This window comes from Leptinotarsa decemlineata, unplaced genomic scaffold (genome assembly GCF_025532065.1).
Source record: "Leptinotarsa decemlineata unplaced genomic scaffold, Ldec_3_MD MMD2_P_RNA_scaffold_5, whole genome shotgun sequence".
Taxonomy (NCBI): Eukaryota; Metazoa; Arthropoda; class Insecta; order Coleoptera; family Chrysomelidae; genus Leptinotarsa; species Leptinotarsa decemlineata.
The window spans coordinates 6,174,537-6,196,801 of record NW_027412532.1 but is presented as its reverse complement, the minus strand read 5'-3'; the positions used below and the strand labels follow the sequence as shown (position 1 = coordinate 6,196,801).

Here is a 22,265-nt window from a genome sequence, read left to right as displayed (position 1 = left end):
TCAAAATTTTAGTACTGAACAGCCAGTAAGCCACTTTATTTATGTATCAATTTCATTTTTCAGTTTATCTTTATCTGATTTGAGTATGAACGCTTCAGTTTCCATCGATCTACAAAATCCACTCAACAAACTGAAGATAAACTTAGGTGGTGCGCAGGTAAGTGTATATTCTCAAAAAACTTAATTTGTTCTTTGCACTCTGCGCAGCAGAAATCTTTAGTGTCATTCTTGGCTCAATGTAACCACTCAGAGTACATTATTTTCGAACCCAATGATCATATACTTCACGGAGTGAGAAGTAGTCATTGATTAGTGATGCCGGGGTTTTGAAAACAGTGTCACTCAACAGCTCTGTAAGTGGTAGGCTGAAACTACGTCGAGAGTTTTTATTATTTCTTTATCGAGAGTGCCGTGGGTCGAGAGTTATTGACAAAATATTTTACATGGGGGGGTGTTCAAGTCACACTAGGGATATTTTATGCATCTTGATTTCTTTAACATCAGAAATTTACAATTCGTTGCCTGCATTATGTATCTCTGTTGACCTATCGAAAGCGTTCGACACTGTTTGCCATAAAATACTTCTCGGAAAATTAGAAAACATCGGCATACGAGGCAGAGCATATGAACTGTTCTATTCCTCCCTCAATAATCGAAGACAAATAGTTGACAGCGATGGCAAAAAAGTAGTCCGAGAACAACTGCTTTTCAAAAACATCATAAAATGGTTTCAATATAACAAATTGACCTTGAACGTAGAAAAAACAAAATATTTACCATTTACCTCTTATGCCAACAAACTACCGTCCATTAATTATCAATCAAAACTTATTGATTTCAGAAAGTACCTCTATTAAATACTTTGGACTAATGATCGATCGACACATGAAATGGGATTCACAAGTATTATATCTAACTCAAAAATTACTTGGATTTTTGTTTCGCTTCAAACTATTAAAACAATGCCTCAAAATTCCCTATATGACTACTTTATATTATGCTTTGGTTCAATCGCAACTCTCTTATGGTATTATGGGTTGGTGAGGTATTAGAAATACACTTGAGAAGTTTGGATATATGACAAAAAAAAATCTAAAAATTTTGTTAGGTAAAGGTAGAACGTTCTCCAGTGAAGTTGAAGAAAGTAATGTCCTAGATACACAGCAGCTATACTGCCAAAAGATTATTCTGAAAGTCGTTGAAAACAAAATAAAAATAAAACCAGTGAAACACATGTATAATACCCGTAGAAAAGAAAATACATTTTTAGCTCCTAGAATCCAAAAATTGGTAGGTCAAAGACACTGCAATTATCTTGGCCCAAAGATCTGGAGCATAGTACCGGAAAAAATACAACTCATTAATAAACAAAATAAATACAAATTCAAGAAAGAACTAAAAAAATGGTTCAGAAATTATAATCGAACTCTATTTCATCAAATTATTTATCAGCATACTTTCTAAAAAATAAAACCTCCTGTAGAATCAACTCAATTAAAAATACTTAATTTCAATCCCATCATGTCCTTATGTGTTAGTTTTTCAATTCATTGTGCTAATTTATTTTCATCAGTTTATATCTATGCATTGTATTGTATTCAATTCATTATAGTTAACAGTTCATAGCTATTCATTATATAGAATACTCTCACATACATAATTTTTAGTTTAGTTATAATTTAGAATTTGGCAATATCACGCACAAAGAACATTTTTTCGAAAATGTTGCTTCTGTGATGCCTACGTTTATTTACCGAATCTCTATTATACACATGTGATCAATATGGTGAATAAACATTTTTATTATTATTATTATTATAAATTGAGCTGGGTGGTTATAACACAACGCACTACTGTAGGGACTCAATCACAAAAATGTTTCGCTTATGTATGTGTGCCATTTGGTCTTGTCCTGAGATTTTTTTTTTGAAAATATGTACCACCAAATATAAATGTAATTGTGATTTCAGTTGGGCATTACGGGGTTCCTAGACGATCCAGATTACAATAATGAACTTTCTGAAGAACTTTCAGAAAGCATTCCACTGATAGTCAACAGTGAGGGATTTTCTTCTCTAGTTGAGAAGACTTTAAATGGTATTGTTGCAAGCATATTCAAAAAGAAAAATGATACTACGGTGTCCGTTCCAGAGGTGAGTTAGTTTCAGAATTTTATTATTCAATGATAATAATTTAATTCCCACACTATTTCAATTCCAGAAAATTCTCACTTCAATTTTATTTTCAAGGGTTCATTTTCAGAGAGCATTTGAGCCTTCCTGGTTCAACTCCCGGTTCTTAGAATGTTTTTTTGAAGGTGCTTGACAATATTTCGTGGTGCAATTCATCATTTTGGACTTCCATTGTCTACTATGACATAAATTGATTCGAAACCCCTGAAAGAATCTATAAAAATTGAAAAGATTAGCTGAAAAATAACAATGCATTAAGCAAAAAAACTGAAATTGCAATGAAATAAAATACAAGCAATAATCAAAATTGAACTATCAACAAGAAATTAAAATCAAAAATTATTATTATTATGAAAACTGAAAATTAAAAGATTCCAAGCCAAGTTACTTCATAGATTCTTTGGGGGATTTTTAATCAATTTATATCATATTAGACAACGGAAGTCCGAACTAAGAAAATGCTCTCGGTTCAAGACAGTTTAGGATCATTTCGCAGTCGAAACCAGAACAGAGAATTCATCAATACGAACTTATCCTCAATAAACCAGAACGCTCTATATCAACTGCACATGATCCTGACGTCCTAGAAACTGAATTTCGTAGAACCAAAACAAACCTATTAGGATGCGGCAAATGTCTGGCGAAAACAACTACTTCGTTTGAATTGAAGGGGTTATATTTTTTTTAGGAGTGATTAATTTTTGGGAAAGAAAGTTTTTGGCTTTCTACTACTCCATCTTGATACAAAAAAAGGATGAGGGAATCTTCCAAAGAAAGGAAGAAAGTAATCAATTTGAAAATAAGTAACTCTATACATGGATGTGTAGATCATGCAAAGAAGTAACTTTCAGACACAAACTGAAAGAAAATCCTCCTGAAACAGCTACTTTCATATAAACATTGAATTACACGAAAGAAAAGAAATCTTTCGAAACAAATACTTCTATATGAACACTGAATTATACAGAAGATACTTTTCTCTACTCAGTTTGTATTTCAAACATTCGTTGTGGAATGAAAATCAGATATCATTCACATGAGTGAATATTAACAATTCGCACTTACATGGAACACTGTCATCCTCACTGGTATACATCGATGTTTCGTCTTAAGACACTTGCCACAAGGCTCTTCAGTACCAAATTGGATAACATTATAGAACTTCGTTTCTCATACATCGACGGACATTGGAGTTTATCCCATAGACAAAAACCACGATTTCCGTGGGGTCTTGCTGCTGAATGAACGAAAGGCATCTTCAATAATTTTCTTTGCGTATAAACTTGCACAAATAATATCTACTTAATACCCATTATGTAACTTGATGAGTGGCTACACGTCAAGGCAAAGTTAAGAACAATCCTCCTTGGTTTCAGTAGAATTTCATTTGAAAAATTACTCAATCATTTGAAAAAGTACTCAAAAATACTCTAATTAAGTTAACATATACATGATTCAAACGTTGTTCAAATGACAAATTTAAGTCAAACCAAATACCAATATATCATGAAAGAGACTTTAATTTCGAGTTTCAGTCTGCCATGAAAGAGTTTGGAATCGATTTTCTCATGTGAAAATTCAATGATACGGATTGTCTTGTTGAGTATGAGTGAATTTCCTTAAGGGTTTCACCAATTGATTTCAGTATAGTGTCATCAGAAAATATTGTCATTTCTTCTCACCAATGAATTTGTGTTAAATCAATAATGTGAAGCTGAAACAACACTGAACCTTAATTAAATCCCTGTGGAACACATAGAGAAACATAATGACTGTGTTGGGAACGGGATTGCTTGGGATTTTATTACATTAATAATGATCCTCCAGTAATAGTTTTCTTCAATATCTTCCATGTACAGACATCGATCAGTTATACTTTTATTATATGTATTGATCGTCATGATTTCTCAACATTATTAAAATTTCAATTCGCAGATTGACAGTGCTGCTGAGAGAGGACTATTTGTCGTCGACATACTGAATGCCTTAAGAATATGGGTAGAAGATTCATTTGAATATGCAAACACACAGGAAACATAGAAAACAATTTCCCTCTTTGATTGTTATTAATAATACTGGGTAACTATAGAGAAATGTTTCAATCAAAATCAAATAAATAATTACTCAAGTTTTGAATGTCCATAAACATCATTATTGAGTCCTGACCCTCTTACCTATTTCAAGCTATTTTTTAAATCATGTAATATGAATTAACTTCAACACATAACATATATAACATAAATAATGTTGTGGGAGTCATAAACCTATAAAGTTTTTCTACAAACACTTTAGTTACTCTCTTTCATAAATTACAAAATGAAACCATAGGAATATAACTATCATTAGTCAGTAGGTAGTCATTACCATATAAATTAGGATACAAAGAACTAACACAGTAATCAGGAACTAATTACCATCAAATACCAAATATAATGGTATATAAGAATCAAACTTAGGTGTAAGATATAGCCTTTTTCAGTGCTTATGTTCTGGTGTGAAAAAAGTGTTTTTCTCAGATTCAATATGGTTTGTCAAAGTTCATATACACAAGGACTTGCGAATTAAATAAATTAAACGTGCCTGGTAAATTAAATCACCTTGTTAAATTTTAGGATCATTCAGAACAATAAACAGAATATGTCGACACAAAAGGATCTGTTTACAAAATCTGTTTAAAATTTTCCATCAGTCAGCTGTCGCCCCCATACGAACGATAACTCTCAGAAGTTGAGAAACTTCTGAGAGTTCGGCTCAGCCGAACTCTAAAAACCTGCACAAAGTATGTGCTCTGTTGTTCCATCATTTTCCAAACAGAGACGACACGGTCTTCCAACAGTCCGAGTCTTTGCATATGATGATTCAAATGACAGTGACCTGTAAGAAGACCTGTTAGACATCGTTGTTCATCCCTAGTGTAGTCCAACAACTGTTTGATATCAAACTTCGAAAGGTGAATAAACGCCTTGGAGTGAGTCAATCCTGAAAGATTATGCCAGAAGTCCATAAATCTTCTTGCCATCCAGAAGTTCAATCTTTGTTGCGATGCCGATGACAGCTTCTGTTCCGATGAATCTGCTTGCAGCACCCTCTTTTACAAGGGAGTCAGCAGCATCATTGCCTTCCAGGCCAGGAATGCAGACCAGTGACCAATTTGTTGAGTCTTCCTATCGAGGGAGTCGTTTATGACAATTTACCACCAATTCAGACGTTATCAGTAAAAGCCAAGAGCTTTCAACGCCGCTTGTCTGTACCGGGTATCAGGTATATCAAATCATTTATGATGAAAAAAGCAACATAGATATAAATTACTCAGATTTAAATGTAATCAGTTAGTTTTGAAAATGGTGTAATAGCCGAAACCGGTCAACAATAAAGAAATATAGTGGAAAATAGACAAAAGTGTGTTTTTGTAGTGTATCCTCAGTGAACATAAATTTTCGCTTGAAATACAGTCGCATAAGTTCCTAGGCAAGTTGATATCTCTGTTCTGGATCTGCGACTGAAAACACCTGCACAAGAATCGGAAGGTGTTTTTGATCCATCTGTGAACCAACAACTATCCGATCCTAATATTTTTTTTCCCCGATGATCCAGTCCTCTCTACTCGGAAACAGTACTTCATAACGAAATTCGTAGTTGATAGTTGTAGGCGTGAAATCAGAGGATATTTTCAGAATGCTGTGACTTTCAGTGTCAACTAACAGTCTGTTGCACTCTGCATTAAATTGATTTGTGCAATTGGCATGTGCACAAGTCTATATGCAGTCCGTCTACCCTCTCTCTCCAGAAAAATGTATAGAGGAGGTAAATCTAGAAGGATCTCCATGGCCAGACAAGCCTGTGTCCGTAAGCTAGAGAGTTTCGCCTGGGCCGTTTTCTGTAAAGTATTCGGCCACCAGGCAATTGCACCATAAGTTATCGTTGGTCTGACAATCATCACAGAAATCCAATGGATCCGTTTAGGACCTGAACCCCAAGATTCACCACAAATTCCTTCGACATTTCCAAAGGGACAGTCTGGCTTTGTGTAAAACTTTTTCCAAGTGAGCGTTCCAGGTGAGTTTATCATCAAGGACAATGCCAAGATATTTCACCTCCGTTTCAAATGGAACAACCTCACCATTGAGGGAACGTGGCATTCGTTCGTACAATTTTCTCCTGCTGGTGAAGGGGATCATCACTGTTTTTGGGGTTGACAGACATCTGCTCCCTCAGACACCAACTGTGAACAACGTTCATCGTTCTTCGAAGGATATTACAGGCTACTCTTCCCGACATGGGCCTTGCCAAGATGACAAGGTCATCTGCATAAGCTTGCAGATATCTTTTTTTTCTGTCGATGGCATCAAGCAGACTATCCATCAGGAGCGACCACAGAAGGGAAGATAGTAGCCCACCTGGTGATCCTGAACCTAATGGCGTCGCCTTGAAGAGTCGTAGTTGCAGTTCTGTTTACCAGCATGGCATAGATCTAGCCAGTTATGGTCGATTCTATACCTTTACTAGCTAGAGATGATCCTATAGATTTAGCAACCGCAATCTTCTTGTTATCAAGGGATTGGGAAGTTTTCAACCATATAGTAACAATAATAATATTATGAAACAGTTCATGAAACAAATCGGTGTTTCGTTGTTATCGACAAATCTGGTGCTGATATTTCAGATGTCTCAAGTTATTTCTGAGACATTTTTTGCCACTTACGTCGCAGTGCTCAAAATGAGCATTGCTAAAATTTTCAATACTCTTCATATTTGGTATGTGATGGAATCAGCCGATCATATTTGGGAAGAGATCTTTGCCGCGAACTTACAGTGTAGAAACCACCAACCATAGAAACTTTTGAGTGTCAATATTTTTGGAGCTCCCATTTCCACTCTGGCATCCATAATGAAACTCTATACCACAGTGAAACTAGAAAAGACCACATTAGAAAGATCTGCTATTTATTTAGATTTTGGAATGAAAAATACTAATGCGAAAGGATTCATGGTATCCGCAGAAAGTCAGTTTTTCAGATGAATTATTTTGCAGATTAGAAGTTTAGCGGAGGGTCTGACAGATAGATTAGGAGGATCATTAATTTTCCAGTTAGGTCTTCGACATATTCACTAACAGAAATCAACTATAGTGAATTGATTAGACAAGTATACCAGAAAACTTGTACTGTATCAAAACCCGAATGAAGATAGTAACACTGGAACTTGCATTTACTTTAGTTTATTCCACTCATACAAAAAAGTTTTCCAAATTCATGAATTTCATAATATGCACCGTAATTACCGTGATCAGCAAATATTTTTATCAGCATTTTATGGTTACACCCATCTTCAACAATTACAATCCTATTTTTATAATGAATCGATATGAAAAATTGATCAATCAATGTGAAGCCCTGGGTACCAAACCTTTTTTCTTATCGGTAAAAGATAGGAAACAATATAAAAATGGGAGATTGATGAAGAATATCCATTGATCCTAAAACAAAACGTGATAGACATATTTCTGATATCCAAAATGCATAAATATATTTTTTATGTGGGCTAATATCAACACTACATTCTTGTAAGTCTGAATCATTTTCTTTCTTTTCCCGCTTCAACTAATAAATACGTTTTTAAGCACAATCATCAGTGGAGGACCAAGTAAAAGAGCTGATTGAGAAAATTCAGAATGCTATACCAGAACCTATCAATGTCTCGGAAATGAATATTTCAGTTCCGGAGAATGAATATATTTCGTAAGTAAATAGTGAATATATCAATCAATCAATCAAAAATTTATTGAATCAGTTTTCATTTACAATCACACTAGGCAAACATCATCATAAAATACTGGCTGATACAACAGGTTAAACTAAAACAAATACAAAGCATAACTTAAATAAAAATAAAATTACTAAGCTACCATCAAATTATGATTATGACTCAAGGAGAAACTCATCCACAGAGTAGTATGCTTTCTGCAATAGAAAAACCTTAAGCTTCCTTTTAAAGACATTGATGTTTGAGGACTTAATGTCATTACTAAGCTTATTATATAGTTTAATCCCACAGCACATGGGGTGATTCTTAGATACTGTCAATCTACTATAAGGCTGATAAAGTTGAAGGTTATTTCTGGTGAAATGTCCATGGATAGATAAAATAATAGTCATTAATACTTTGAAATTTTACCAATTGGTAAGCGTTTTATTCGTGAGCTTCATATCGGTTGAGAGTTCAAAAATCGATAGTACAATAAAATAAGTATAAGAAAAATTTATGTTAAACAGTTTTATTGAAAAAAAAAGATAATAATGATGTAGAAAATGAACTGAAAACTAAAAAATAATTCGGAAGATTTTAGGTAGCAGTCATCACACCACTCTCCTCAGCATTCTACGGTATTGGTCAGACAACAAAATAAAATTGTTTGACGTAGCGTAACCTGAGTAAATATGTAAATACTACGCCCGACGACTTTATCATTTTTTTATCTGAACAATACCGTAGACTGCTGAGGACAGTCGTGTGATGACTGCTACCTAGGACCTTCCGGATTATTTTTGTTTCCGTGATTTTTGTTGGCTCTTTTGATCTCAAATTTAATCTTCATTCTACTAGGAATCTCACATTTATTTGCTAGTTACCTGTATAGATGGAAAAAATTCCCAACAAGTTGTTTTTTTACAGTTCGAGTTTTTTTCAGTATTGTCTCCAGATTTCCTGTTTAGTTTTGTCTTCATGAATCTCAAAGATATTTGTGATCTGTATGTCTTCCACTACCAATATTTCAATGTTTATACTGTCTTCAGCACCAAATGTATCCAGGAGAATATTTTGATTATCGATCTACAGAACTTTCTCTTCGGTATTAAAAAAAATCGCTGTGCTCTATAACGTCGAGACCAAGTACGTTCTCATTCATAGTTTCGCCAACGATAAAATTTTTTCTCAATTTTAAGTTTGATTTGTCCTATACACGTGTCCAGCACCAAGTTAAGAATATATTTTTTTATTACATCTACGTGTTAGGAATCACACGTTAAAAGGTAAGACCTCGTTAATCCTTAGCTCGCACAAGTTTCGACTTCTGAGGGTTGTCGTTCGTAGGGGTGCGACAGCTGGTTAACGGAAAAACAAATTTTAAACAGATTTTTAAACAACCGATGTGGGGGGGTTCTATGTCATTGATGAAGTAAGTTTCTATCATTATGATGATCTTGGACCAATGGCTCTATTTTCAGAGTCAAAATAAAAATCATAGGGCGTTAATCATCCAAAGCCACCGAAAACAAACTGACACGCATCCCAAAATCCCAACTAACAATGTTAGTGTAAAAAGTTTTCCTGATTTTGTTATTGATAACGACAATAAAGACAGAGATTTTTATTCAGGTTTTTTCAGCGGATTTTTGAACTTAAATAGTTGCTATGTAACTGGCTTGAAAGCCTTTGACCTAAAAGTTGATTTCCTTCATGGCATGATACCTCAGAACATAAATTTCTACTTGGAAAAGTTGAAAATAAGTACTGATTATACTATGAACATGCCCTTATTGAGTTTGAAATGGTTGGCGTTATTCGGATTGGGAAATTTCCAGTAAGTGTGTCCTTCAGTTCAACATTTTTAGTACTGAACAGCCAGTAAGCCACTTTATTTATGTATCAATTTCATTTTTCAGTTTATCTTTATCTGATTTGAGCGTGAACGCTTCAATTTTCAAGGATCTAGAAAATCCACTCTGTAAACTGAAAATAAATTTAGGTGATCACAGGTAAGTGTATGTTTTCAAAAAACTGAATTTGTTGTTGCATCCTACAGACCATCCTACAAACCTACAGAAATCTCAACTGTCATTTCTGGCTCAATGTATCCATTCAGAGTACATCATTTTCGGGCCCAATGATCATTTACTTCACGGAATGGGGAGTGGTCATTGGTTAGTGATACCGGCACAACCTCTGAGAGTGTCGGTGTTTTGGGGACAGTGTCACTCAGCACCTCTGTTAGTGGGGTGGTGGGGGGTCCAAGTGATTACACCAGGAATATTTCATGAATCTACAGAAATCTCAACTGTCATTTCTGGCTCAATGTATCCATTCAGAGTACATCATTTTCGGGCCCAATGATCATTTACTTCACGGAATGGGGAGTGGTCATTGGTTAGTGATACCGGCACAACCTCTGAGAGTGTCGGTGTTTTGGGGACAGTGTCACTCAGCACCTCTGTTAGTGGGGTGGTGGGGGGTCCAAGTGATTACACCAGGAATATTTCATGAATCTTGATTCGTATATGTTGAGCTGGGCGGTTATAAAACAATGCATTACTGTAGAGACCCAATCACAAAAATTGTTCGCTTATGTATGTGTGACATTTAGTTTTGTCCTGAGATTATTATTTTGAAATTATGTCCCACCAAACATAAATGTAATCATTTCAGTTGAGCGTTACGGGATTCCTAAATGATCCAGATTACAGTCATGAACTTTCTGAAGAACTTCCCAAAAGCATTCCACTAATAGTCAACAGTGAAGAATTCTCTTCTCTAGTCGAGACGATTATAAATGATATTATCGCAAACTTATTCGAAAAGAAAAATGATGCTACGGTATCTGTTCCAGCGGTAAGTTAATTTCCGAATTTGAATAATTCTGTTTGAAAAAAAATCTGTTTAAAATCTGTTTCCGTTAATCAGCTGCCGCTCCCATACGGACGACAACTCTCAGAAGTTGAGAAACTTGTGCGAGCTAAGGACTAACGAGGTCTTACCTTTTAACGTGTGATTCCTAACACGGAACACTATTTTACTTCCAGAAAATAGTATGAAAAATTCTTACTTCAATTTCATTCTGGTTCAACTCTCGGTTACCCTCTGAATCTTTAGGGATTTTATTACTTCTCCGAATGGTAATCTAATTTATTATTAGCATGGCTAGCATATTTCGAAAAATCGCATTCGAAAATTGTAGGAGTAATCAGAATTTGCAGTTTTTAGGTTATCATTCAATCAAAAATTATCAGACTCCTTTTCAGTGAAAAAGGTTAAAGTATCACATCATGAGTCACATATTGTCATTTTCACTCTACCAATGAACTTGTGTACATCATTAATATGTATAGAGCTAAACCAACAGTGGACCTAAAACAAATCCCTATGGAACACCAAGAGAAACATAATGAATATGTTTAGAACGGAATTGTTTTGGAATTTATTGCAACTGTAAAGACCTCCAGAATAGTTTCCTTTAATAGCTTCCATGTACTGACATGGATCAGTTACACTTGTATTGATTGACATAAGTTCTCATAATCAATCAAATTTTGATTTGCAGATTGATGGTGGTGCTGAGAGAAGACTATTTGTCGTCGACTTTCTGAATGCCTTAAGAATATGGGTAGAAGATTAATTTGAACATGCAAACACACAGGAAACATAGAAATCAATTTCCCTCTTCAATTAATTTTGTTTCACGTGAAATAAATAACAACTTGTTATTAATAATACTGGGTTTTCATAGAAAAATGTACGAATCAAAAACAATCACTCAAGTTTAGCAAATTCACAAAAAGCATTATTTAGTCTTAACCCCCTTACCTATTTCAAATCATGATTTGAAGTAACTTCGACACCACAACTTATTAAATAGTGTTATAGGGGTTGAACAGCGATTAAGGTCCCTTCACAAACACCAATTTGTTAACTCTCTTACATGATAATTACAAAATTTAACTATAGGAATTTAACTAGCATTAGTAATTAGGTAGTCATCAATACATAGTACACACATCGCCAAAATTTTTGGATCCCCCTCGTAAATTGTAAAACAAAATATTTATCACGGCTGGTTTTTTGTACATTTCATCTATATTTTTTTGACCTGTGCTAGGCATGCATACCTAAATGTATACAAAAACAATTTCCTCTAATTTTAGATATCAATGATGAGGATCTGCCGAATCATCAAATCGCGGATAGACTAAGGATTCCCCGCGCTTCAGTTATCCGATAGTGCATTTTGTACCAGGAAACTAACAGTGTTGACTGGAGATGTGAAATAGGGTAATGCAAGAGAAGATCGGTATCTAGCAGGATATGTACATCGGAATCGAACCATAACAATTTCAGACGTCGGCACTCATTTAAGAAGAACGTTTGATCGGTTAATTTCCAGTGCCACACAATACGGCGGAGACTTGCTACTTTCCAGATACATAGCCGTTCGTCTACAGGAACACAGAGACTGGCTTTTAGCTCAGTGGCGAAATGTCCTTTTTCCGAACGAAACCAGATTTGGTTTAGTTAGTGATAGTCGGCGACACAGAGTTTGGAGAGGGCCAGGGCGATAAGAAAGACTATCTTTTGATAGAGAAGTCGTTCCATACCAAAGAGGATCAGTAATGTTTTGGGGAGGCATAATGCATGGTCGTCGTACGCAGCTTATTCCCATTCCAAATACTATGACAGGCGACGATAGATATGTTCGAAACATTATTCATCCTCTCCGAAATTGGAGCCAATTTCATTTTCATGGATGACAATGCTAGGCCCCATTGCACGAGAAGAGTACAAAATGCACTAGAGATTGAGAATATTCAAAGATTACCATGGCCAGCAAATTCACCAGACATGAATTCCATTGAGCACATGTGGGATTTCGTTGAACGAGCAATCTCAAATAAAATTAATTCTCCTAGCACCCTTCCGGAACTCACACTCGCGGCCCGAAAAGAATGGAATAACATCCCAATGGATACCATTAACGCCCTTATTGTTTTCATGCACAGGCGAGTTAACACCTTACTACAGAACAGGGGAGAACACACCGAATATTAATGAATTTTTGATTTCGCTCTAAAATGGTTTTCTTATACATTTCAGATTCTGGTAATCATTTTATTATGCACTATTTTTCGTTGGTATTTTTTATCTTGTTCAGTTAATATTAAATTCAGCCAATTTGCGTTGGTTACATAACCAAATTGAATGTACTTTGTAATACACCTCTTGACTTATGATAAAAGTGTCTTATTTAGACACAAAAGTGAAATACTGAAAAAACATTTGATTTTGAAAGTAGGCCAAACACTCTTAAATCATCAGTAAATTCCATACTTGTGATGCACTGTTTGGAACCTTTGGTGTAGTAATAAATATTACTGGAGTTTTTTTCCAACCCCAAACCGTTATTTTAACACCTAGACACGTATTTTGATCACCAAGTGATCATCTTCAAGAGGAAAATTAAAATTTTTAAGATTAAAACTTTCCATCTTCCTCTTGAAGATAATCACTTGGTGATCGAAACACGTGTCGAGGTGTTAAAATAACGTTTGGTGTTGATCACTTGGTGATCGAAACACATGTCGATGTGTTAAAATAACGGTTTGGTTTTGGGAAAAACTCCAGTAATATTCAGTAAATTCCATATCAGCGAACATATTTTTCATCAAAATTTGAATAGAATTAATTTGCATAGCAGCATATAACTATCTTTGCTGTATATTTTTCTGTGTTAATTTTAATGAGTATTGAATTTATTCCCTAGATATGTTGCTTTTCTCCATGAAAAAATCAACTGACCTATATTAAATCGTAAAAAAATACTATGTTTGTGCTAAATTCTATATCTATACAACAACATAACAGGAAGTATCGAGATTTCATTATGTATGGGTTCGATGAACTCTAGTGTATAAAAGTAAAAGTAAATAAACAATAAATATCAGTAGTGTCTCTCCAATATCCAAAAGTGATAGTTATTGTTCTGATTTCACTTGTCACCAATAGTTACTAATAATGTAAGTTTAGAAATGATTTTTTTTGTTTTCGGATTGCTGTAATGAGCTTTCAATAAATTCAAAAAAAGGCGGTTTGGCGCATAAATTCAAAAAAAGGCGGTTTGGCGCGTGCCTTTTTTAGAAAACAAAAGTTATTTCGCTATCATGTATTACAATATGGATTCTTTCATAATGTTATTTTAAGAACACGATTAGCGGAAAAAAAAATTAATTTTATCAGAATAGGATTGATTGATTCGATTAATTCAAATGAGGAATTTTACTGAGTAAAATTCCTGATTTGAATTAATCGAATTTGAGGGGGAGAAATTTTTGAAAACATTTCTTAACATCATGGCCATCTCTGGGGCGAGTCATCAACCAATATTCTGCTGGTTGCCTACAAAAAATCATAAAACATTTGTCATATGATATGAGTTTTGTGGAATAACGTTTTCCATTGCTTAAACCAGTTGTGTTCTAGTGTCAATCTTACAGTACTCGTGTTCTATCAAATTTCAGTTTTGGTGAAGTCCTAATGGAACAAATTCAGCACATGTCACTCAACAACGGTACTACTACAACGGTAAAGAGCAAGATGTAATCTACTAGCTACTAGATTATAGAATGCTATTATTACTTTTTCATTAATTCAAAGTGATAAATTGATAGAAATAATTATTAATTTGATCTAAAATAGTCGGAAAAACATTTGCTTTTCACTTCAACATAAAATCAGAATAAAAAATGAAAAAATATTGATTACTATCACTTGTTGCAGTTCTGGTCTGCAAATAATAAGAGGCACTTTTTATGCATTTGTAACTTTATTGAAAATAATAATTATAATATCAACTGAAAATACACAATTAACCAAAATTGCTCAATATGAATATATTTTGCCACATTCTTATCAAGTATTCAATACAAATTCAAGTTGATGGAAATTACTTATGTATGAGGTAATTGAGCTGAAGGTGAGAAGTAATTGTTACATCACTATTGTCATTAGTCGATTTTATTACTGTTGATGATCAATTATAGAATTGTATAGGTTTTTTTTTAATGTTCATGAGATAACCATGAGTGACGCTAGCGATAGTGGGTAGTTATACAAATTCAAGTTCAAATCGAGGTCAACTTGTAAGCTATTTTCAAATTTGAATCGTTCGAAAAAAAAAGAGTTTAGAGAAATATCTCTAACTACATAAAATATCTGAGAACCACATCAATTCTTTGAAAGAATGAAAAATACATGGGTGTTTCCTATTTTTTTTTTAATTAAAAACTGGCAACACTGGGGATGGGGGTCACACTAAACTAACCTTTTTATTTTTAAATGGTTAAAGGTCAAAAAGGTCACATGAGATACGGTACTTTTGATCACAAACTTTTATGTATTAATATAGTAGAATATCTTATTCTTGTGAAGGTTTCTCATCGAAGTACCGAAAGCAATGTCTTGGTTTTCTGATATTTCCGTGGCTCCTCCAGTGGAAGTGTTCGCCCTAGGAAAAGCATACACAGATGATACCTTCAAACAAAAAGTGAATTTGGGTGTTGGAGGTAAGATATAGATACTAGAAGAGTTAAAGGATACCCGTTTTAGACTTTATACTTTTGCTATAATATATCAGAAATAGAAAATGTTCAAAAAAGAGATCAAGAGTTAACAGATGTTTCAAATACAAACCAAGTGTAAGCTTATTAAAGAAAATCATACCAAATTATACAGAAATCATTATTTTATATACTTAAATATAAACACTACTATAGTTTTTAGGTGAAAATACATGTTTTTAATTCCTCATAAACATAATTTTGAATAGTTCGTATAACAATGATGCACTCAAATTGTTGGTTGCTTCTTTCAAGTCATCCCTTTTTTATTTAGTCTGGAACTTTGACTATGTAGTATTTTTTTTAATGAATCAAAGTAACTAGTTTCTGTTTTGAGGTTGTATGACTCGATTTCAAGCAGCAAGAATTTGGCTTAATTGTTAAATTCTGATGATGTATAAGTTCTTCATAAAATATTGAACGGTTTTCTCAACATAATATAGGCAATCAAATAATTAAATGGATTATATCAAAGATGTATAGAGCCAATAAAATTTTTCAATAACTTCAGATTCGTTTTTTATAAAGTTCATCTGGTCTTCATTTTATATTTCCAGCTTATCGTACAGCTGAAGGTAAACCGTGGGTACTGCCAGTTGTTAGAGCAGCAGAAAAGGCACTAGCAAATGATGAAACACTCAACAAGGAGTACCTCCCCATTCTGGGATTGGATTCGTTCACTACAGCAGCTACAAGGATGTTACTAGGTGAAGACAGTCCTGCAGTTCTTCAAAATAGAGTGAGAAAAATGAACTCTCAAATTCAATTGTATATTTAGTATTTGGTAACTTCTTTTTGAATTTGGAAGGAAGTTGAAATGGGTGTAATCACTAATTCAGTATCGGTGATTTCGGCGTTAGCGCATTTCTCTGCTTCAATTCCAATACAGGAATAATCATTGTTGTCATTTTTATGTTCTTTGGTTCCAATTTATGGAAACTTCAGATTGAGTCAATATACTGGTCAAAATTATTAGTACTGTCAATATTATTCTTGACATTCTTTTGGTAAGTCATTCTGGTTATTCTACTGATACTGGTTGGAAACCAAAAAACATCGCTATTGTAAAGAAATAGTTACGAATGACAACTCCCAGAAGTCAAAACTTTGCGAGCTAAGGAATAATGAGCTCTTTCCATTCAACGTGTGATTCCTAAAAGAAACAATATGCAATGTTTCCCAAAATTTTCATAAATAAACACGCAAAAAAAGCTACGAATTCACTATGACAGTCGTTTGAATGAGACTGATATTATTCAGTTTGTATGACATTTTTTGAAGTGTGTTTTTGTTCTAGAGTTTTGGAGTACAATGTCTTTCTGGCACAGGCGCATTGAGAGTGGGGGCAGAATTTCTTGCGCGTGTCTTGGATAAGAAGATATTTTATTACTCTAATCCCACATGGGGTACGAAAAATAGACAAACAGAATAGTACTGTTCATTTGTAGGAATGTTTTTGCAGGAAATCACAAACTGGTATTCAAGAACGCTGGTTTCGAAGAAGGAAGGGAGTATCGTTACTGGAACAATGAAACTAGGGACATTGATTTCGCTGGTCTTCTAGAAGATTTGAGAAATGCCCCAGAGCATTCTGTAATCATACTTCATTCTTGTGCTCACAACCCTACAGGTAATTACATATTTCCTTGGCGGCTGGCATATTGGTATTTGATTATTCATTGTATGTGTATTCCGTATGTTGTTTCATAACACAACCCTATCTGAAAAAACCAATCAAACAGTACTGACTGACGTCTTTAGCAAATAAACTAGTTATCAAATCTTATCTCAGTTAGGTTATAAACAATTTTGCATAATAACTTATTGTGTAATATTCAACGAAAGTCATTTTTTTTGGAGGAAAATCAGTGTAACTTTCTGTAATTATAGTTTGAATGTAGATAAGCAATTAACATGAAATCACTTAGATTAAAAATAAACTGAAATATTGTTTGAAGATGAGCAGGTGTCAAATTACTTTTAAAACATCATGATTTTTTATTTATCACATGTTCGATTAGTCTCTACCCAAAATAGCATAATTGAGGTTGTGACATTCGTGATTGTGCATGAATGAATAATTGTTATGTCATGGTAGAAGCAAATATTTATCAAAGTATTATTTACAATGCCAAGAGGGAGAACATTAAATATTTTGCAACAAAGCCATAATATAATTAGACTGTGAAATATTGCGAATCAATCCACGGCAGATGAAAAAGAAATCGCAGGAGAGGAGCGTCGTGTTCAGTGTTGCCAGGTCTATTGTTTCTGCAGAAGATCTCCTGGTTTGGCTCTCGAACTATTTTTATACTGTTTTGAGAGTTTAAATCTATTTATAACTGAGTTTACACTCTATGATAATTATTAAATTACTGTAAATAGTTCAAATAGACATGTATGTAGTTTTTATCTATAAAATGTATTACCTAAAAGTTAATTTTTGTTCACATTCTGAACCAGCTCAATTAATTTTTATAAAAATGTTGTTAGTTGGAACTGTATGTCGGACTCGTCAACACAAAAAATTAAATTTCAAGTATATCCTTCATGTCACAAGAACACAAGTTAACAGAAGGAAAACATTGTGTAAACATATTATTCCACGACTCCCACTCTTGCTAGTCGAGTACTCACTTAGGATAGTTTCGTGAAAATTATCTCGAAATACCAGGCTAAATGTGTTGGAGTTGAGTCTAAAATAAGTTTGTATAGGTTAATTTTGAAAGAACAAAATCTGCAATATTTCAATGAAAAATAATTAGAAGTCTGATGTACCACAATATCAAGAATCGTTTGCGTTAAAGTAACTCCTAACGTATGAGTTATGTTCAAAGCCAAGTCAAATATTTGATTTATCCTAATCTGTATTAAATGAAATATTAATGAGAATGAAGAACAATATCATGAACAGTTATTTCTTGGAAATAGTGAATGTAGAATAAATCAATGGCTGCATGTTAGATTTCAAAATGAGCAAGAAGGCTCTCAATAGCTGAAATGGTTGTTTCAGTATCAATGTTATATCATCATTGTTATTCAGTAACTTATCCCAAAAAGCATTTCCTTTTGTTCATCCATCGAAAATATTCCAGGATGTGACCCTTCCCTGGATCAATGGGCTCAAATAGCTGAAGTCATAAAGGAGAGGAGACTCTTTCCATTCTTTGATTGTGCCTATCAAGGATTTGCTTCGGGAGATTTGGTGAAAGATGCAGCAGCTGTCAGATATTTTGCAGAGCAAGGATTTGAATTCTTCTGTTCGCAAAGTTTCGCCAAGAATTTTGGACTATACAGTAGGTATTGCACATATAAAAAAATAATTGAAACGGTCTTGGTTATAAACACAATAGATAAAGTGAAATGATTATTCTGAAATGTTCTATTTTAGATGAACGTGTGGGAAATCTGACTGTTGTGATGAACAATTCAGAGTTGATTATACCTGCCAAGTCGCAACTGACATTGATTGTAAGAGGAATGTATTCGAATCCTCCCAGTCATGGAGCTAGGATAGTTGCATATGTGCTCGGTAATCCAGATTTGTATGCTCTGTGGTAAGTTTTCATTGCTGATAATCTATATGAATCATTTCATGAATCAATCAAGTGAAACAGATTCTATTTGAGTGTGGTGTTTCCCTTTTCAAAACAACTTAGCATTCTCCTACATTTTATTGTTGTCCAAATCTTTGTGTCTTTGGCAATGTCATATTGTACGACCCGTTCGAAGATCCTGATATTTCAGGGACGTCTGCGTGGATATGAGTTACAATGTTATCTTCTCTACTTTCTGGGATCATCATGAATTAGTCATGGAATCGTAATCCAGAGAAAAAAACAAAGAGATTCAGATCAATTGATTTTGTAGGTGGATCCATGCATCATTATACTTTTTTACATTATCTATTGTGTCTATTCTCTCTTCTTCTCTATATCTCTCCTGCACCTCTCTCTATTTTCTTTCTGTTCTCTCTCTATCTCTCCACTATCTTCTGTTTTTATTTCCTCTCCATACTCTCCAATTTTTCTCTCCTCTCCCCACCCTCTCACCACTCTTTCCGGTTTTTCTTTCTCCTCCCCCTCTTTATTTCATCACTATTCTGTTATTCTTTCCTCTCCATCCTCACTCTCCTGCTTTTCTTTCTCTACTCTTTTCTGTTTTTCTTTTCTATCCCCCTCTCTTTTTCCTCTACCCACCCTCTCACCACTCTCTCCAGTTTGTCTTTCTCCTCCCCCTCTTTATTTCACCACTCTTCTGTTTTTCTTTCCTCTCCGCCCTCTCTTTCTCCTTTCCCCATCCTCACTCTCCTGTTTTTCTTTCTTCTCCCCCTCTTTCTCTACTCTTTTCTGTTTTTCTTTCCTATACCCTCCTCTTTTTCCTCTTCCCACCCTCATTCTTCTCTCTGTCCTCTCTCATATATTTCTCCTCTCCCTGTTTCTCTCAACTCTTTTTCTTCTTCTCTCTCACTCTTATGTCTCTCTTCTCTCCCTTCTCCTCTCTATGTCCTCTTCAATAGTGATTAAATCTAATCTCAGTCCTATCAATGAATATATGTTGGGGCTCCTTCAATTTCAGTTTTGTTTTCAGGCAAGAACACATCAAAATTATGTCATCAAGGATCATCGATATGAGGAAACAGTTAAGAGAAGCCCTGGAACTGTTAGGAACACCTGGAGATTGGAGTCATCTCACCAAACAAATTGGAATGTTTTCGTACACAGGATTGAATGGTTAGTGTGCAATTCAAAGAATAAGATACTGAGTAGGGATCATAAAAAAGTAATATTGGTCTACCAATAGTTATTTTCGATGGTATGGAAAGGGGAGGATGGAAATTATCTTATGCAGTTCGAGGAATGTCAGAAATTTTAGGCATGAAGCGCGTATCAGCGAAATTTGTTCCAAAATTGATGAATTTCACTTAAAATTTTTTGAACAAACTATTTAATTTTTTTTTTTTCAATAATTGCCTTCAAGTTCGATGCTCCCACATATGCTTTCAAAAGAATTTTTGAAACAGTTTCTCCACTCCGAAATTGTTATCTTAAAAACAGTTTTGAAAAGCTTGAGCTACTTGAGATGGGTATTTGTAAAAACATGAAGTGACCTTCGTATCATCAAGTCGTATTCATGTAAGAAATGATTTTATTTCCAGAATTGTGAAATTTAATTGAAAAGAAAAATGATTTTATAAGTTAGTATCAGCAAAGTTATGGTCAAATCGACAGTTAAAAGTATCAGAGTTTAACTTGTAATTTTATTTCCAGAAATTCAATCTGAGCACATGGTTAAGAAACATCACATCTATATGCTGCGTTCTGGGCGAATCAGCATGTGTGGCATAACCCCTCAAAATGTAGAGTATGTCGCTAAAGCTATATATGAGACTGTCACATCGCAACCAAACAAGCTGTAATATTAGTGGATTCATATGAAATTGAATTTGAACAAATTTTTTGACGCAACTTTTATTTGTACATATAAAGAAAATATTCGATATTATTGTATGGAATATTATGAGGAATAATTAAATGCATTATTTGCTAAATATATGTTGAAGAAACAGTGATGAGCTTTTTCATTTCCCCCATTTTTGAACTCTTGTGCACGACAAATCAGATAAAATCAATACTTACATTTATGAAAAAATATTCTTAATAGAAACAAATATTTTGAAGAACTGTGGCTTTCAACTGCCCCACTTCAATATCATGGTCACAACATTTTTAAAGCAATGTGGAAATGTGTAGATTATTCAGACACAAAAATGCCCACCTGTCTATTTTCAGGATTCAAATGGAATTTCCAAGCTATAAAAGCTACTTGAATTACTGGTATTCACATACAAGTAGTAAAACAACTTGTATTTGTAACTAAGATTACTGCATCTTTATACAACATTTTTGTGGTTATTATCAAGCCACCAACTGTACTCAGAAATACAGCATCTTTATGAATTGCTATCAGTTTTATATTATTCGTTAATGATACCAAACGCCTATTGCTACATAACTTTAAAATTACAGAAGTCTTGCTTTATCCAATACTTATTCCATAAATATATTACTTTTGCTTGAACATGCTTCAAACAGAGGACATTCACTTTCTTCCTTACAATTACTTTATCTTTTTTTCCATTTATTTCGGTTTTTCTGACGACTTCGTCAAATCTTTGACATCCAGCCTGGTTACCGGCGTAGGCAATCGCGATCCCTCTAAAATCGTCCTGTTGTTTACTATTACTGTATCCCACTTTCAAATTTTACTAATGAAGGCAAAGAGAGGAGATATCTATTATTTTGTTGAAAAATCAGCGGATGCACATTAAAATTCACTTCAAATCGCATTTAGTTCGAAAACTTAACTGGTTTCAGGTGATGAAATTTCAAAAAGCTCTGAATAATTATAAGGCATCTTGCATTAGGTGTTTTCCTTTTCCTTATTTACTAGTTTCTATCTGGTTTTGTGAGTTGCAGTTGCAACAGCATTGCAATTTTATTACTTTCGAAACAAACATATTGAATCTGTTATCAATACAATAGTCAAAAATTTTCTCATAAGATATTTACAGCTTCAAAAATAGTAATAATGACTTCGAGTCAATATAGGTTTCCATCCAAGAATTTACTTGAAGTTATTTTTCGGTGCTCTCTGGAAACTATAGAACCCGTGTTGAGACTACAGAAAA

At 34.1% G+C, this 22,265-nt stretch overlaps 2 protein-coding genes and 1 long non-coding RNA gene across 6 annotated transcripts in view; all 3 read left to right on the top strand.

The window, feature by feature from the left end:
- The window catches only part of LOC111510214 (uncharacterized), a 35,290-nt gene extending 23,545 nt beyond the window's left edge, over nucleotides 1-11,745 (top strand). The window contains exons 3-6 of one of the 3 annotated variants that reach the window (XM_074169358.1): nucleotides 64-157; nucleotides 1,971-2,153; nucleotides 10,617-10,799; nucleotides 11,509-11,745. In XM_074169358.1, coding sequence (XP_074025459.1) covers nucleotides 64-157; nucleotides 1,971-2,153; nucleotides 10,617-10,799; nucleotides 11,509-11,583 — 535 coding nt within the window. In that variant the 3' untranslated portion in view covers nucleotides 11,584-11,745. Of the gene's footprint in view, nucleotides 1-63; nucleotides 158-1,970; nucleotides 2,154-4,127; nucleotides 4,322-10,616; nucleotides 10,800-11,508 lie in introns of those variants that run through there. The other 2 variants (XM_074169356.1, XM_074169357.1) reach the window with 2 other exon arrangements.
- LOC141479942 (uncharacterized) lies at nucleotides 7,762-10,610 on the top strand. Of its 2 annotated transcripts, none has more exons than XR_012464073.1 (3): nucleotides 7,762-7,930; nucleotides 9,580-9,774; nucleotides 9,857-10,610. It is a non-coding gene; the product is annotated as an uncharacterized lncRNA (long non-coding RNA). The 2 variants fall into 2 exon arrangements; XR_012464074.1 differs by having other exon boundaries at nucleotides 9,570-9,774.
- A 3,538-nt stretch (nucleotides 11,746-15,283) lies between the features above and the next one.
- Got1 (Glutamate oxaloacetate transaminase 1) lies at nucleotides 15,284-21,144 on the top strand. The gene is made up of 8 exons (XM_023161966.2): nucleotides 15,284-15,520; nucleotides 16,132-16,313; nucleotides 16,872-16,980; nucleotides 17,037-17,204; nucleotides 18,670-18,870; nucleotides 18,966-19,131; nucleotides 20,165-20,307; nucleotides 20,845-21,144. Exons 1-8 carry the CDS (start codon nucleotides 15,412-15,414, stop codon nucleotides 20,991-20,993), a joined length of 1,227 nt encoding a protein of 408 aa, XP_023017734.2. The 5' UTR covers nucleotides 15,284-15,411; the 3' UTR covers nucleotides 20,994-21,144.
- The last annotated feature ends 1,121 nt before the right edge of the window (nucleotides 21,145-22,265 follow it).

Coding starts and splice junctions, on each gene's coding strand:
- Got1 (XM_023161966.2), top strand. CDS start 15,412: ATGTCTTGGTTTTCTGATATTTCCGTGGCTCCTCCAGTGGAAGTGTTC. Junction 16,981..17,036: donor TTACTCTAATCCCACATGGG/GTACGAAAAATA, acceptor ATGTTTTTGCAG/GAAATCACAAACTGGTATTC. Junction 18,871..18,965: donor CAAGAATTTTGGACTATACA/GTAGGTATTGCA, acceptor GTTCTATTTTAG/ATGAACGTGTGGGAAATCTG.